The 17,501-nt window shown below is 52.8% G+C and overlaps 2 protein-coding genes across 2 annotated transcripts; both read right to left on the minus strand.

The window, feature by feature from the left end:
- Window positions 1-1,521: 1,521 nt before the first annotated feature.
- Window positions 1,522-8,682, minus strand: VAMP5 (vesicle associated membrane protein 5). Its single transcript, XM_060168666.1, has 3 exons — window positions 8,601-8,682; window positions 2,467-2,604; window positions 1,522-1,991 (listed from the first exon to the last, which is right to left on the minus strand). Exons 1-3 carry the CDS (start codon window positions 8,601-8,603, stop codon window positions 1,782-1,784), a joined length of 351 nt encoding a protein of 116 aa, XP_060024649.1. The 5' UTR covers window positions 8,604-8,682; the 3' UTR covers window positions 1,522-1,781.
- Window positions 8,683-11,024: 2,342 nt separating this feature from the next.
- Window positions 11,025-14,533, minus strand: VAMP8 (vesicle associated membrane protein 8). The gene is made up of 3 exons (XM_060169779.1): window positions 14,336-14,533; window positions 12,765-12,923; window positions 11,025-11,484 (listed from the first exon to the last, which is right to left on the minus strand). The coding sequence occupies exons 1-3, from the start codon at window positions 14,336-14,338 to the stop codon at window positions 11,344-11,346; spliced, it is 303 nt and encodes a 100-aa protein (XP_060025762.1). The 5' UTR covers window positions 14,339-14,533; the 3' UTR covers window positions 11,025-11,343.
- Between the last annotated feature and the right edge of the window lie 2,968 nt (window positions 14,534-17,501).

The following is a 17,501-nucleotide window of genomic DNA, read 5'->3' on the forward strand; positions in this document are numbered from 1 at the left end:
GGTGTCAGGGTGCTTCCCGCTGCTCTGTCGCGGCCTCGCCGGGCACTTCTGCATCTAATTTGTTCAGGACTTGGCGCTTCACTCCTCCACGACTCCCGCAAAACAAACAAAAATTCCCTGCTCATTTCTTCTGTGTTAGGCACAATAATAAAGGGTGGGGCAGCCTCCCCAACCGAGAGGAGGACGATCCCTGCAGGGGAATCTAGGGCCTTACCAGCTCATGGAACTATCTGTAACCTTTAGCCCATTGCTCAACTTCTCCCCCAGCTTCTGTAAAACCAGTGGCTTGAATTGAACAAGTGGTTTGCATCCCTGGCTACCCATGAATCTCCTGGAGAGAGAAGAGGCGGGGTTGCAGCTTTAGGGAAAAAAACAAAAAAAACCGGGTCTGATACTTAGCCTTAAAGATTCTGATTTAACTGATCTAGGCCTGGGAGTGGTATTTTTTTAATAAGCTCTACCGGTGATTCTGATGTGAGGCAAGGTTGAGAGTGACTGCACTAAATGATTTGGACAATAGTTAGCATTTAGTTGGCATCTAGAACCATTACATTGAGAGATATTGTACATAGGGTATAAATACTCCTCAGGGTCATTATCCCTTGTTACATATGTAAAACCCAAGTCCACATTCACAGGGCCTCTTAGTAGTGTTGCACACCTAAGTGCAGCACCGGGTGCTTGCCTCCATCTTCCCCGGGAAAGGCAGATGGTGGTGAGCCGAGCGAAAGTAACACGCTCTGTGCGGGTACAGCTCCACACAACTCGATGGTTTGTTCTTGTTTCTCCGTCAGTAGCCCTCACTCCACCTAACAAGGAACTGTTTCTGTTGCACACTTGACCCTGAATTCCCCTTCCCACCCGCTCTTGAGTTTGACATGCAGTTAAGGAGTTCAGGCAGTGGCTGCCCTGTTTCCCAGGTCTTGGTAGGGCCTTTCCTTCTTCCCTGGCCTTTACCCAACGATCTTACTTGGTGCCCTGAAGGCACTGCCTCCCTGGCCCTTTGAAAAGCCCCAATTCTTTCCCACAGGGCAAACTTTGTGACTCTGCATTACAGCACCATAGAAGGAAGCCCTTTCCCTTTCCTGCCACCTACCCCACCTGTGATCTGGTGTAAAGCTTGAGGGAGAAATTGGAGCAGAGGTGCTCAAGGGGAAAAGTCTCTCTGAAGGTGAGAGCCTTGTGATATAAAGATCTGGAAGTGCTTTCCTCTTTGTCCTCCTATCTGGAGTCCCATGGGTCCTCTGAACATCCCAAGACTCAGAAAAATAACAGATTTCATTCTCAGGGAAACAGACTTGGAGGGCACTGGTTGAAGGATCTGGTTTGGGGGCTGTTGTGTCTTTACACATGCACCCCAGAAGGATCTGTCTGTAGGGTTGGATCAAGTTGAGAAGGGAGAAGGGCCATCTCCCAAGGCTGGAGTCCTTGGGAGTCCTGTTTTCCAAGCAGCCCCAGGGGTGGAGGCAGGGCAGGATGAACCAATCTGAAGACCTTCAAACACACACAGACACACATACACCAGTTTTTAACCAAACAGCAGCTTTTAACCCAACAGCAGCTTTTACTAAGCTCCAGGTGGGGCTGCCCTGGCATGGCCAGCGCATCAGGTTGCCCTCAAGGGCCAGTCTCTGGTGTAATAGGAAGTAACAAAGGTGCACAAATTGCTGCTGCCCTTCCACGCTCACTGGGGTGGCTCAGAAGGGAGCAAACTCCAGGGTTCTCTGAAGACCAGAACCGACCAGTGTGGCTATTCGGCCTCTTTTCCAGGCCCAGCTGTGTCATTCCCCAGGCCCTGAGGCAGGACCTGCATCCTGGGCCTGTGGGGCACTGCTGCCCTTGCTGCTTTGTGGGAGAAACATGGCCAACAACACAATCAGGAGGATGAGCACACCAGCGCCTACTACCAGCCCCAAGTAGATCCGGCAACGGACATTCTCCCAGCGCTTCTTCTGGGCCAGAGTCTTGGTTGTCTTGCTGAAGGCGGAGCTCTGTGGACACCCCCAGACACAGGGTAGGAGTTAGTGGTTTCCCCAGAGCCCTGGACCAGCTCCTTCCAACCCAACTCCGACAAGGCCTAGTCTCCTCCCGCAGCCTCCCCAACCTGTCAGCTCCCTTTCTCTAAGCAGCCTGCCCTGGGACCCTCCCAGCCTGACTCCTGGTCTCCCACACTGGTGTAGCCCTTGACTCACAGGCCTACAGGCTCCCCCGCAGTTAACTATGCCAGTCTTCAACCTTTAGGAAGATCCACAGCTTCAAACCAAGGCCTTCGTACTTCATGAGACCTCCCCACCCATTGCACAGCTAGGCTAGGGATGCTTCAAGAAACCCACAGTCCCCACACCTTGGGTGAGCCTCAGGCCCTACCAACAGCCAGCCGGGAGACCCTGAGCACAGCCTGAGAGCTCCCTCTGAGGGCCCCTCCTAGCCTCTCCCTCCCCCTCCCTGCTTCTCCAGGCCTCACACCATGTCCAGGAGTTGGTCTGAACGCTGTTCCAGCTCCGCCAGCTTCCCGTCGCGCTCCAGGACCTTGTCGAAGTTGTTGAGCATGATTTCTGTCACCTCATCCGCCTGCCGCTGGCACCGCTCCAACTCTTTCCCTGCCTGGACACCAAGCCCAAGGTCAGGGCTACATGAGGCCCCTGCCTGGCCCTCATCTGGTCCTGAGACCTAGTGGCCTCCTTGCCCCACTGGGCAAGCGCGCGCGCGCGTGCTTGCGCAGTGTATGATTAAGGGGAACAGCGCCTTTCATGTAAGGGTCTGATGTGTGCAGAGGGAAGGGCTGGCCTCTTGGGTGTGTACGGCTCACATTTGGCTCCTCCCCTTGCCCATCAAGGCAGGTCCTAGGTCTGCCTTGACTTCCAGCATCTTCGCTTCCTCTAAGTTGCCTGAGGATGGGACCTTCCCAGGACCCACCCTCCCAAAAAGCAGACACTTGGCTCACCTGCTCTAGGACGGCCTCAACCTACTGTGCACCTGCCCTGTGGCTTCCCACTGGCCTAAGGAGGCAGCAAAGAACACAGAACCAAGCTACTTGGCCAGAGCCAGACAGGGAGGAGATCCAGCCCACTGAGCTACACAGATAATTTTGGATCACCACACGTTATAGCCTCTGCTTAACCCCACAGACACACACAGACACACACACACACACACAGACACACACACACACACAGACACACACACACACACAGACACACACACACAGACACACACACACACACACACACACACACACACACACACACACACAAACTGAGATCAGATTTCGCTCCCCTCCCTCCTCCAGCCTCTGACTGGTCAAGCCAGTTCTGCCTCCTGGCCTGACCCTGCTCCCACATCAATGCTCAAAGTCGATTCATTCGCTGTCTGCCTGGGAGCCTCGGCCTTCCTGGCCTCTGGCCTCCAGCTTTCCAGCTAGCCAGGATCTTCACTGGGATCCAACTCACACAGGAGAGACCAGCTCTTGGATTTCCCAGCCTGGGCAGCAGCCTCACCTGACAAAAGAACCCAGCTCATTTCAGAGGACTGGGAAGGGAGATGCAGGGTCCAAGCTGGGGGAGAGGCCAGGAAGAGGAAGAACACATGGATCACAAGCAAGAAAGAAGCTGGGCTTTGGATACATGCAACTGGGAGAGACCCAGGGCACGAGGCCCTGGTGAGAGCTGGAGGTCCAGGGACACGTCGGGAGATGAATCCCAGGGGACTAACAAACCACAGGAACTCCCTCCTCCAGCCCTGTCCCCCAGAGCCCAACCCTGTTCTCATCTCCTCCCCACAGAGCATGGGCCAGGCTCCCTTTCCTGCCAGACTATATTGCCCATTGTCTGTGGCAAGACATTTTGGCACTTGACTGAATTCCACTTAAAACCAGAGAAAGGGAAGGGATCTGGTGGTCACAGAGGGCCACCTCCTACTCAGTGAAGAATCCCCGTTCAGGATCCCTGCAGCTGCCTTGCATGTAACCTCCAAGCATTCCCAGTATATGAATCCTATCTCCCCAACTGGACCACAAGCTCCCAGGGGGAGGGCAGGGGCCAGTGCCCTGCCTTTGTCTGCCACCAGCCTGGAGGCCCAGGAGGCCAGCACAATGCTGACCATCTACAAGGACTCAATGAGTGAGCCAATTGCATTATAACTTATCCAAATGCAACTGTCATTCTCAAGTTTGTTATCCCAGTGTGTTTATCTAGCCCAGCAGGAGTTTCGAGGGGCAGGCATCTGAAACCCAAGTAGGTCAATATTTACTCATGAGCTAGAAAAGCAACCCATTTTGAGAGGGGGCCGGAAAACCACGACAGAGCGGTACACTCATGGGCTGGGGGAAGCAGTAGCTGGGGAACAAGGAAGCATTATGAAGAAAGCAGGGAAGTTGTACTCATCTCTTGAGTTTTCCTGAGTCAACCACCATCACCACTATTATGACGACTAAATTATTCAACAAGTCTCCATTACTTGGAGTCTCTCACATTCAAATAGTCCAAGGCAAAAACCTGGGAATGGACCAAGATTCAAAAATGAGAATCAGGGCTTCCCTGGTGGCGCAGTGGTTCAGAGTCCGCCTGCCAATGCGGGGGACACGGGTTCGTGCCCCGGTCCGGGAAGATCCCACATGCCGCGGAGCGGCTGGGCCCGTGAGCCATGACCGCTGAGCCTGCGCGTCCGGAGCCTGTGCTCCGCAACGGGAGAGGCCACAACAGTGAGAGGCCCGCGTACCACAAAGAAAAAAAAAAAAAAAAAATGAGAATCACTGCTAGAGACTGGTGGGATGTTACATATCATTTTTTTCTAATCTAAATGCTACAGCTGTTGTCATCTTATTCTCCAACATGGGGTGATGTTGGGTCACATTCTTCAGGAGAGCTGGCTGTGCCTCCCACTGCTAGCTGTAGCCTCCTTCCGCCACTGAGAAGCCAGGCCTGTCTGGAGCCCAGATGGGCCCAGGCCTAAAAGAACACATTCGCTCCAGGGAACACAGAGGCCTGAGGCTCAAGTCTCTAGCCCTCCTTGGCCCCCCTCAACCAGAGGAAAAAGGACACTGTATGCACGGGTCTCTGTTGGCACGGTGATTCAAATAAAGAACTGCGGGGTGTGGAAGGAGGTAAGAGACCGGAGGACGGCCACGCTGCATCCTGCCACATAGAACTCAGCACAGCGCCTGGCACACCGTGGATGCGTGGAAAATATTTTCTGAATGAGTTGGGCCGGTTCTTGAAAAGATCGCTATAGGCTGGGGGAAAGAAGTGTGTATGATACAGTTAGAGAAGAGTAATGAGTTTGCCCCATGAGATACAAATAGCGAGTGTTGAGCCGCCCACAGACAGGTGATGCCTGAGAACCAAGAGGGACCGGGGATGGGGGCGGGGGGCACGTGGTGGAGACTACGGCCACAGGCAAACAGAGACACACTCTGGACAGTGACGGACCTGGCAGAGGGTAAAAGTCAAGATGAGGAAGCTTCCATGGAGGGAGGGATGGATCAAGAGCTTATGTAGGTTTCTGAGCCTGGAGGGGCGTCAGGAAACTTTCTCTGTTGGTGGTAGACTGGCATGAACGAAAGTGAGATAACTCAGGCCAGAGGCCACCAGAAGGCATGTAGAAATGCTACCTGCAAGGGTATGTGGAGAGGTCCCCAGGCTGGGGGGCTGGGAGGAACGGAGGGCAAGAGAGGAAGGGTGGGTGAGAGAGGAAGGGAGGGTGAGAGGCACTTCCGAGCTTGGGTAGGGGCAGCATTGTTGGCAGACGGAGGATGGTAGTTACACAGGAAATCGACAGACTGTTACCCGGTGTGCAGAATATCCCTCCTTCAGTTCTCAGATCTCTCCTCGGGTTTTTCCAGGCCAAATACAGCTGGTTTCTCTGAAAAGAAAGCTCTTAAAAACCTCCCTGTCCAAACTCTCCTGTCTCCCCTCTTTCCTGATTAATGCCTACGAAACCCTACCCCAGCTGTCACTGTTGTCATCTTCAGAGGGACCCGGGCAGCGACCTGGTGTATCACCTCCTTCCTGGGTCAGCGCTCGCCTGAGCTCAGAGCCTAAGAGCCGGGCTCTGCATTACAGCCCTGGGTTCCTTCAAATCCTGCCTCTGCCACTCACCAGCTGAGTGACTAAAGACTGGGGATATGACCTTTCTGACCCCTCTGCTTCCTCATCTATAAAGTGGTGACAATAATATCTCCCATAACATTAGCTAAGGCATGTGGCATGTTATAAATAAAGTGCTTAGCACAAGTCCTGACACATACTAAATGCTCAATAAATAATAGCTATTATTGCGGTAGCCCAAGTTTCCTTAGGTTTTTTTTTAGCTGTCAGATCCCAGGAACCACACCTGTGGTCAATAAAACCTCTTAAGTATTTTTACAAAATACACAGCCAAGCAAGCTCTTCCCTGTTGCCACCTTGTGCACTTAATCGTTTCTAACCTAAATATAAAACTTGACATGGGCCTTTGATAACCTATATCTATTTTATTTCCATCAGGCGCTACAGGCTGTTGAGAAGGTTTTACCTCTTGACAGTAATAATTAGCTCCCACTCAATGAGCACGTATTCTGAGCTGAGAACTGTGCTGCTAGCTCTTTGTTCACTTTCTCATTGAAGCCTCACGACAATCCACTGAGGAAAGTACTCTCACCCCAGTTTTATACGAAACTGAGGCTCGGAGGGGTTAAATCACCCATCCAAGGTCACGGAGCCAGTGAGTAGAAGATCTGGGAGTTGAATACACTTAGTCTCCAAGGATCACATTCTTAACCCCTGTGTTAAACTGGATGCGGGTAAAGGGAGGTCAAATGCTTTAGCTGGCTGGCTAAAGACTCATCAAGTTTGATGCTGCCAACTCAACTTGTGTGCATATGAGGGAGGCCTGTGGCTCAAAACCCAAATGCTTGGCACAGAGCATGAGTGAGGACCATCTACAGGATGAATGAATTCATTACCCATTCAATTTCTATTTTTCCCATCACTATTTTGTTCCTACTCTATCCCCTATACCAGTCCCCATGACTGACACAAAGGAAATGCCCAAGAAACACTTGTTAACTGAATGAATCAGAAAAGAGGAGAAAAGAAGGGAAAGCAAGAAGGACCAGGTAGGGAAGGCGGATGGGAAGAAGGAAGGGAGAGTGCTGGGGGTGGACAAAGGGGCAGGAATAAGAGAAAAAACAGAGGGAAGGGGCTAGGAGATGGTTGGGAGAGAGAGATCAGTCCCCAGGCTCAGATCCACTATTTGCCTCAGATGAACCTGTGAGAGTTCCAGAGTTTCCCAGTAACCCCCAGTAAATTATCACAGCCTCAGCCTTCATTTCAAGAGTTTCCTCTTCTCAACAAGTGCTAAGGCCCAGCCGCAAGCCCATCCTAACCCTGCCTGATTCCTTGCTCTGCACGCTGGGAAGTGGGCTCTGGGCTCCGTCCCATTCCCTGGGCCTCCCTCAGTTTCCTGGCCTGGCCTTAGAGCTCAGTGCTACCTTCCTGCCCCACTTCCTCTTCCTGCCTCCAGTTCCCTGGAGATGAGGCCATCCAGGCATCTCGACCCCCAGCCAGGCCACATCCACATCCATCACACCTCTGCTGCCTTCTCCATGGCGGAATCTTTTTTTTTTTTATGGCAGTATCTTTTTTTTTTTTTTTCTTTTTGGCCGTGCCATGTGGGATCTTAGTTCCCTGACCAAGGATCGAACCTGCGCCCCCTGCATTGGGAGGGCAGAGTTTTAACCACTGGATCCCCAGGAAAGTCCCTCCATGGCAGAATCTTAAAGCACCAAGCCTGCTTCCTGCCGGGCACAACTTCCCCAGGAATTCCAGGGGAGGGGAGAAGTGACTGGCACCAACTGCTCCTGACACCTTTGCCTGGAAATGACAAGTGGGGACAGAGGCCAGAGTCTACAGCAGGAGCGGGGGATGACTCAACTCAGAATGTGTCCCTAGGTACGGCTTAGAAGGGAGTCAGACTATGCCACACTCTGATAACTTCAGTGGAACTTTTATAGTAAACATCTTACTTACTCTGTCCCCAGGGGAAGGAGTTTGCCCTCCAACACCCTGCCACAGGACTGGCTTCAACCACCCCATCGGCTCAGGTTTCCAACCCCTGGGCCAGACGTGTGTCCTCACAGCACCAGGAAGGGCTGAAGAGGTCACCATATTACCCACCACTTCTCAGGAGCAGGTTCTGAGGGCCAGGCAGGTCTCTGCCATTGTACCTCCTCTAACCCCCTAAGGACCCAGCAAGGCGGGTATCGCTGACCCCACTTCACGATGCGGAAAAAGAGGCTCAGGGAAGCTAAGTGACTTGCCCGGGGTCACAGAGCGGGTAAGTGGCCACCACCAGGATCTCAGCCCGGAGTCTGACTCCGAAGCTGGTGCTCGTAACCGCTTGGCCCCGGCAAGTGGGAAGCCGGAGTCCAGCTCACTCGGCGCTGGGCAGTCGGGACCCTCGCACGCCGCCCTTTCCCTCCCGCGATGCGCGCGACGAGCTGAGGGTCCGGCCCCGGTCCTGCTTCCGGGCGCCGTCCCGAAGGACGCCCCCACCCCTTGGACTTCGGACTCATGCCTCGCACCCCTCCACGCTCGCCCTCTGCCCCGGCCCCGGGCCCTCACCATCGCCGCCGCCGCTACCTCGCCGCTCCGGCTCCTCTGCCCGAGCGGCCGCAGTGCCAGGGATCTGGGAGGAAGCGGAGGGCGGGGCGGGGCCTGCCTGGCGGGGGCGGGGGGCGAGCCTTCTGGGAGCGGCGACCGAAACCAAGTCAAATCAGTCAAATCGGAAGCGGCCGGCGATGGCTCCCGGGGTCCCGGTTCGGCACCTCTCCCCGGGCCGCCGGCGCCCGGCTCGGGATGACTCCCCAGCCTGGTGAAGTGGGGCCTCCGCCCAATCAGCGTGGTGCCTGGTCTACAGCTCGGGACCCCAGTCTATGAAATGGTCCCAGCGGAGTGGGTTCTGGAACGGGCTCAGGGAATCCTCTCTGGAACTGCATCCCAGCTCAGGTAGACCGGGTTGATCTGGGGAGGAATCATTTATTCATTCAACAAGCACCTGTAGGAGCGCCATTGTCCTGCACTGTGCTAGGCGCAGGAAACGCAGTGAACAGCTGGACAGGGTCTTTGCCACCTTGGTGAGTGCAACTCACCCATAACCAGAAACCGACCACGCCAAAGTTTTGAAACTAAATTAAGTTTATTCACAATAAATATCATGAGTGCACTACCTGCCACTGGAGGGTACATTTTAAAACGGTCAATTGTATGTTTTGCGAATTTCACCTCAATTAAAAGAGAAAACAGGGCTTCCCTGGTGGCACAGTGGTTGAGAGTCTGCCTGCCGGCACAGTGGTTGAGAATCTGCCTGCCAATGCAGGGGACACAGGTTCGTGCCCTGGTCCGGGAAGATCCCACATGCTGTGGAGCGGCTAGGCCCGTGAGCCATGGCCACTGAGCCTGCGCGTCCGGAGCCTGTGCTCCGCAACGGGAGAGGCCACAACAGTGAGAGGCCCGCGTACCTCCCCGCAAAAAGAGAAAACAGACCCCCATGGAGAAGGTGCTAGCTCTAGCTTTTTCTTTCTTTCCCCTTCACCACGTGGGCAAGTGCAGCCCTGTCCTGATATGACCCCCTTCCTCAGCTGGAGGATGAGGGAGGCTGGTGTGTCTAACCTGTCCAGAGCCTTCCTGAGCTGAGTCTATCCATCCTCAGCCTGCCCTTTCACTGCTGCAGAGAAGCCGCCAGCCACCTGTTCTCTATCCCAGCACATACCATCCCAACATCTCAAAGGTGGCCCCTCTTGAGGAAGGGGGTTGGGGGCTTCCCTCTCCCACGTTGAGCCCCATGTGAGCACAGACCCCACCCCCGGCCTGGACAGACTAGGTCCCAATCACCCTAGTTGCTTGGACCTCGAGTCCAGGAGTGGACTGAGAAGAGAGAGGATGGACAGGGTCCTGACAAAGTCTGCCCCCAGGGTCTCTTCTGTGCTTTCCTGCCCTCCTAGTTTTCGGGGCATGATTCTTTTTTTTTTTTTTTTTTTTGGCTGCACTGCGTGGCATGTGGGATCCTAATTCCCCAACCAGGGATCAAACCCACGCCCCCTGCACTGGAAGTGTGGAGTCTTAACCACTGGACCGCCAGGGAAGTCCCCGGAGCATGATTCTAGAACCTGACTTGCCAGTACTAGTCCCCAGTCCTGTTTCCCAACCCCGCCCCTTCCAGATTCTCTCCCCAAATCAGGTTCTTTTCAATTCTGGAAAGCCTATGGGGGAAATAGGGACAGAGATGACATAAACCCTTCCCCCAAACCAAGGCGCACTGGGCACTGGAAAGAGTGACAATGATGGTGGAACCTGGTGGAGAGGAGGGAGGCCCAAAGACAGAGAGGTCCATTGTCCATGGAGGGGAAGGAAGGCCATAGGCCCTGTCCTGTGACACTGACTGTGCCCAGCCACGAGACACGGGTGAGAGATGCTCACCCCCTCAGGACAGCTGAGACCCAGAGGCCCTGCTAAGTTCCAGAAGGACAGGGGCAGACAAAAGACAAATAGAACTCGCAGAACCACAAGAGAAGGAAAAGCAGTTCAGTTCCTCTAACCCCCTCACTCTAAGACTACAACAGGGCCACCAAAGAGAAATGGCAATGATGGGAGGGGTGGGAGGCCCTTAACCAGATTCCTAAATGCTCTGCCCAGGTAGGCTTCATGTCTCGGCTAACACTTCCAGCAGAAAACTAATAAAGGAAATGGCAAGTCCCAGAGGGGACACTTAAAAGTCTTACATACTACCCTAAAATGCTGGGAAGGTTTTGAATTTTCCATACGCCAAGACCTCCAGAAAATTCCTGTTCTTGAGACCAGTGACAATGATGGAACAAGGGGAGATAAAGAAAGACAGAGAGTTTCCATCTTTCTTCTCCAAACATATGCTCTCCACTCCTCCAACAGCTTGGGCCTCCAATGGGAGGATCTCTGCCAGAGGGCGTCTTTAGGGAGAAAAGAAATGGAAGGGCCAAAGGCAAAATGGAAAGGGAGAAAGTACCTCACATGCATAGGGATACTGAAAGGTCTTTATTGCCCACTGGCCACCCTCAGTTCCATCAGTTTCCCAGCCATGTGCTGGCCCTTCTGGGTCTCTCCAACCAACTCTGAGGACCCCTGAAACACAGCCACAGTCCAGCTCTCTCCTTCTGGGGACCAAGGTGCTCCCTGGGTCAGACAGTGTGGTAGAGGGGCCCCAGAATGAGGGGCGGGAGGATGGAGCATCATTCCCTGTGGAGAAGGACAGGAGAGAGGGCGCCTCTTGGCACCCACTATGGAAGGCTGCCCCCCAAGAAGAGGGCAGGGTGGGAGGGGTTCCCTAAGTTACTTAAGGGATGGCACCCGTGGCAAAGAGCACGATGAAGAGGACGATGATAAAAACAATCACGCAGATGAGGACGATCATCTTCACATTCTTCCACCAGAACTTCCGAGCCACCTTCTGCGATGTGGTCTTGAAGTGCTCGGACTGTTGGGAATAAGGCAGAATCACCCAGTGCCTCCCGCCGCTGGGATGAGCACACCGAGACCCACACGCCATACCTCTAAACATTTAAGTGCTACGTTGAGGCAACAGACTGCTAAATAAAACAGTTAGTTCTGTCCTCCTACCTTGACAAATGTACCTTCACAACCATCTGGTGAACCAATTCAAATTCAGAATCCTTGGGCTCCCTCTGGTCCCCTGCCTGCCCCCTTCTCTTCTTCCCCCCGCACTGCCAAGCACACTGAGGGGCCTCTGATGCATGCTCACACCCAGGGTTGTGACACTGGCAGCACAACCCACCCTTGGGAGGGCAGACACTGGGGCTGAGGGGTGCAGGCTCCAGGTGGACACATCTCCCTGGTTCCATAACTTCTGGCCACATGAGGACCGCTGAAGCTGGAGGAGGGGCCAGGGCAGTCCAGGGGTTGGAACTGAGGGAAAATGCTCTTCCTCTCCCAACTTGAATTGCAGAAATTGTTTCCCTGGGCCATGCTTCCCAGCCTGGGCTGTGGAAAGAAACACTAAGTCCCAGGGAGTCAAATGAGCTATGCTCAAGATTACACACAGGACTCAGAAAGCCATGGCCAGTCTCTCTCCGTGGACACGGAATCTTAAGTCTCCAGCCCTCTGTTGAACTTTAGAGTGACTCCCTCCCTGAGCAGCTGGCTTTAGCCTCTGGCTGGAGGGAGAGAAGAATGAGATCTAGCAAGATGTGTGGGAGATATTATTCCAGCCTTAAGCCAGCAGAGGATCCTGGGATCAAACACTTTTACTCCTCTTCCCAGCTTCTTTTTAAAGCTGGCTCAGCAAAACTCTAACAGTTTTCCACCCCCTGCCTAATAACTCCTGGGGAAGGCCAAAGGCCCTAAGAGAATTTTCTGGAGCCAATATTTTTGTCCTGGGGAGGCCAGGTCCAAATGATTGTCAAGGGCAGCCTTCAAAGTGAAAGTCGATTTCATAGGAGAGAAGCCTAAGACAGCACAGGCTGACTGAGCCATCCATCAGTCTCACAAAATGTCTCCATGGGTCCACCCCCGCATCCCCAGCCCCAGTCCTTGAACCCATTCCCTGGACCCCAGTACCAATCAGTGGAGTAGAGCAGAATCAGAAGTGGGGATTCAGCTCACATCAATTCCCAACACAGGTAAAAAGGCAGACTTCCCTCCTGATCATTCTGCCACCAAGACCACCAAGCCTCAAGCCCCCAATAATCCTCCTCCCCCCTCTTCCCCTGGCCCCCACTGGGCTCCCCATCATCTCACTGTGGCTTCCAGATCCTCTGTCTTGTTACGGAGATGATCCAAGTTTTCTCCCCGGGCCAGGATCCGCTCCACATTCTGGGTCATAATATTCTTGACTCCCTCCACTTCGCTCTGCAGGTTTCGCACACGGTCATCTCCTCCACCACCACTGGCCTCCTCCTGGGCAGCCACACAGGGGTTAATTAGGCCGAGTGCCGGAGGGACTGAGACTCAGCCTCAGAGGCCGGAGGAGACGGAGGCCTAAGGTGGACTTAGCTTTTTGTAATGCTTGAACTGTTTGCAAAGAGAATGTTTTCCTTGTAGTACTTGTGTAATCAAAAACAAATGCATTTTTAATCCCCAGATGGTGAGAGCCATGCTAGGAGACAGACTGGATCCAACTTCTTTGTGGGTTTTCAGGGCACGTGAGACAACAAGAAGCACACCCCCAAAGCCCTCTCCACTGCTTCCTTGTTCCTCGCAGAGGGTCAGAGGAGACCGCTGAGCCAGCACCTCACAAGGCACAGCCCCACCATTACCTGTGAATTCCCAGATCCCACCAGTCCTCATTAAAAATGCCTGTGCCCCTCCCCCCACAGACCACCCTCCCCTAGCCTAACCCGCCCTCTCTTCAAGACAGCAGCTGGAGAGCTGCTCCGGCCTCCTGGGCAGCCTGAGCCACGGCAATCAGGCTCCAAGTCCCTCACAAGGCCCCACGAGAGACAGCCGTTGGGCCACAAACTTCTGCTTTCCCCACCACCAAGCTCCTCGCGTAGGCACCACGCCATTGCCTACTTAAGCAAGTATGAAACATACAGACAGCAGCCTGGGTGTTGGGGGAAATGGAGGGCAAGTCCTCCCTGGCTGATGCCTCATCCTCAGGCTTTCTGATAAGGTTTTTGAACAGGGAGGGAAAAACACTACTAAGCTCCTCCCTCCCTGACCCACTAGACTTCCAGACACAAGCCAGGGGCGTGGGTCCAAACTAGATGATTACAGAGAACCAACTTCTGTCTTTTTTTTTTTACAAACCATCAGCTCTCTTCCTCATGTTTATGGAGAGGGGGCAGTTTCCTTGGACTCGACGGAGAGACAAATTCTTTGGGTTTCTGTACAGGGATAAAGTGAGGGGCAGAGCGGGATTCCTGCCGCTGGGCTGGAATCTGCGCTGGGAACAGCAGAGGCACTGCCCAGGAATGTCACAACACCCGAAGGCCAAAGGCCGGAGGGCTGGAGGAGGAGATGAATTAGGAGCTCACACTCCCACCGAAGCTCCACTCCAGGCCAGCTCAGGCCAAAGGGCCAAAGGCCGGAGGGCTGGAGGAGGAGATGAATTAGGAGCTCACACTCCCACCGAAGCTCCACTCCAGGCCAGCTCAGGGCTCAGGGGAGGGAGGGGGCAGAGAAGAGCAGGAACACCCGCCCAGGCAGCTCAGACCTATTTGCAGCCCAGCTGTCAAAGAAGAGAGGTCACAGTCAGCGCTGGCCCAGCCCTCAGATTTTGCCACCAGCTTTCCTTTGCTGATCTCCAGCCCCCAGCCCCCTCTGGCTGCTCGTGAAATCAGCCCCTTCTTAGTTTCCCGCCCTCTCACCATGTTTCCGAGCGGCTCGGGCCTGTCGGCAGCAGGACTCTCGCCTAGTTTGTTCCCTCTCGGGCAGCCGTCGGTTCACTTCCTGCTTGTCCAACTTTCAGCCTGCCCCCGCCCACCTCGCCTCCAGAGCCTCTCCGGCCACACCTCGCTCAGGTTCCCCAGGTAGGCGGGCACTCTCCACTGCCCTCCCAAGTCTCCTGGGAAACCAGGGCTTAGGCTTAAAGCGACAGGGCTCCCCCGCACCACATTTCTAACTTGTCAGGAACAAGTAAAGAAAGATCAAGCAGTCCTCCTAGGTTTCCTGATATAGAAAGGGCAGCCGTCTCCTTTTTTAATTTTTATTATTTTTTGGCTGCACCACGCGGCATGCCGGGGATCTTAGTTCCCTGACCAGAGATGGAACCCGTGGCCCCTGCAGTGGAAGAGCGGAGACTTAACCACTGGACCGCCAGGGAAGTCCCCCATCTCCATTTTTTATGTGCTGAGTATCTCACCCCCAATTCTTAGAGACTGAAATCAACCCTAAGCACCCTGCCAGACCTTGTTCGCATGGAAACAGAACACAGATATGAACATTTCTTGCTGGACAACCCTTGTTCCCATGTCCGTCTTATTGCAGAAAGCATTGAAACCCCCCGAGTCTGGAACGCTGTAATCCTGGGCTCTGGTGTCGGAAAGCTGCACACTGAGTGACCCTTTTCACCTGCCTGGGTTTTGCAAGTGCTGATGCTTAACCTCATAGGGTGGTGGTGAGGAGTAAAAGGATAGCACATGCCATGTGCCTAGTACAGTGCCTGGAACAAAGGGCTGCCCACTGCTCAAATCAGGGAATGATGGCTCACCAACCCTCCTTTCCTTCCAGAGTTCAACAATCCTGCACGTCCCTTCTGAGGCCACCACGTCGGTTGGTGAGCCCCATCAGAAAGGGTCATGCGACTGCCCTATGGACAAGAGAGAGGGCCCAGGGCAAAGGATTTTTCCACCAACCTGGCTCCAGGCCAGAGAAAATCCACTTTTCCTGGACAGTGTTTATGGAGATAAAAGAACAATAACAGGGACCTGCAGAAAGGAACAAACATTCCTGTTCCATCCCAGAAGAAGTAACAGTTCCAAGAGGGAAATGTCAGCTTCTCTGACAAATGCTTTTTTAAAGAGTCTAATAAATTTTGGACCTCTGTAGCATTTGGAGACCCTTTATTCTCATTTATAATGAAATCTTACTCCCAATTAGATAAGATTATTATCTTTTTCAGACCTGAATTTTGGGGGACAGGATCAGCCTGCTTTCACAGAGAACGTGGCTGCCCCACTCCTCACCATCCTTAGAAAGGCGACAATGAAGCCAAGCGGAGGTGGCTCAGAACCCTTGATCTATACTTTCATTGTTCAATACAGTAGCCACTGACCACAAATGGCTGTTGAACATGTGATATGTGGCTAGTCTAAACTGAGATGAGATGTAAGAGTAAAACACACAGCAGATTTCAAAGACTTATTATGAGAGAAAGACTATAAATATCTCTTTGGTAATTTTATATATTGATGACATGTTGGAATAATGTTTTGGATCTTTTTTTTTCCCTTTTTAAAAAAATCTGTAACGTGCTTTATTTTATTTATTTATTTTTTTGGCCACACGGCATGCGGGATCTTAGTTCCCCCACCAGGGATCGAATCCGTGCCCCCTGCAGTGGAAGCGCGGAGCCCTAATCACTGGACTGCCAGGGAATTCCCAAGTGCCTTATTTTTTTATTGAGTTATAGTTGATGTACAATATTATATAAGTTACAGGTGTACACTACAGTGATTCACAATTTTTAAAGGTTATACTCCATTTATAGCTATTATAAAATACTGGCTATATTCCTTGGGTTGTATGATATATCCTTTTAGCTTATTTTATACATAGTAGCTTGCACCTCTTAATCCCCTACCCCTAAATTGCCACTCCCCCTCGCTCTCCCCACTGGTAACCACTAGTTTGTCCTCTATATCTGTGAGTCTGCTTCTTTTTTGTTATATTCAGTAATTTGTTGTATTTTTTAGATTCCACATGTAAGTGATATCATACAGCAGGTGTCCCCAGCCTTTTTGGCACCAGGGATGGGTTTCGTGGAAGACAATTTTTCCACGGAAGGGGTGTGGAGGGGTGGGAGGGATGGTTCAGGCAGTAATGCAAGCGATGGGGAGCGGTGGGGAGCAATGGGGAGCGGTGGGGAGCTATGGGGAGTGGTGGGGAGCGATGGGGAGCGGTGGGGAGCTATGGGGAGTGATGGGGAGTGGTGGGGAGCGATGGGGAGCGGTGGGGAGCTATGGGGAGCGGTGGGGAGCTATGGGGAGCGGTGGGGGGCGGTGGGGAGCGGTGGGAGTGGTGGGGAGCGATGGGAGCGGTGGGGAGCGATGGGAGCGATGGGGAGCAGCAGATGAAGCTTCACTCACTTGTCTGCCGCTTACCTCCTGCTGTGCAGCCGGGTTCCTAACAGGATGTGGACTGGTACCAGTCCAAGGACCGGGGGTTGGGGACCCCTGTCAGACAGTATTTGTCTTCCTCTGTCTGACTTATTTTGCTAGGCATAATACCCTTGAGGTCCGCTCATGTTGTTGCAAAAGGCAAAATTTCACTCTATTTTATGGCTGAGTAGTATTCCATTGTATATATATACCACATCTTCTTTATCCATTGGTCTGTTGATAGACACTTAGGATATATTGTTAAATAAAAAAAAATTGATAAAATTAATTTCACCTGTTTCTTTTCTCTTTTAATTTGGCTAATAGAAAATTTTAATTACCAACGTGGCTCAAATTACATTTCTATTAGATATGCTGATCTGTACCTTAATATTTATGTGACGTTGGACAGATTTATGTAACATCTCTAAGCCTCAGTTACCTCCATTGTCTATGCCTGGTACTTTAAAAACCCTCAGTAAATGGTGGCTTTTGTGATTACTATTACTAAGAATTCCAGATGCTAAGTGAATTGGTGGTTAAGAGAACATGAGGGGTGCCAAGAAACAAAGGGTCAGAGTAGGAAGTTTGTGGGGAGCAGGAGGAAATGACAGAGGATTCCCAGGGAGGGAAGGAGAGTTCCAACAGCTGAGGAGTTACTGGGGTCTGGTATGCCACTGCAAGCCTTGGACATACATGGGTGTCCCTGAGGGAG

The sequence above is a fragment of the Lagenorhynchus albirostris genome, chromosome 13 (genome assembly GCF_949774975.1).
Source record: "Lagenorhynchus albirostris chromosome 13, mLagAlb1.1, whole genome shotgun sequence".
NCBI classification, from domain to species: domain Eukaryota; kingdom Metazoa; phylum Chordata; class Mammalia; order Artiodactyla; family Delphinidae; genus Lagenorhynchus; species Lagenorhynchus albirostris.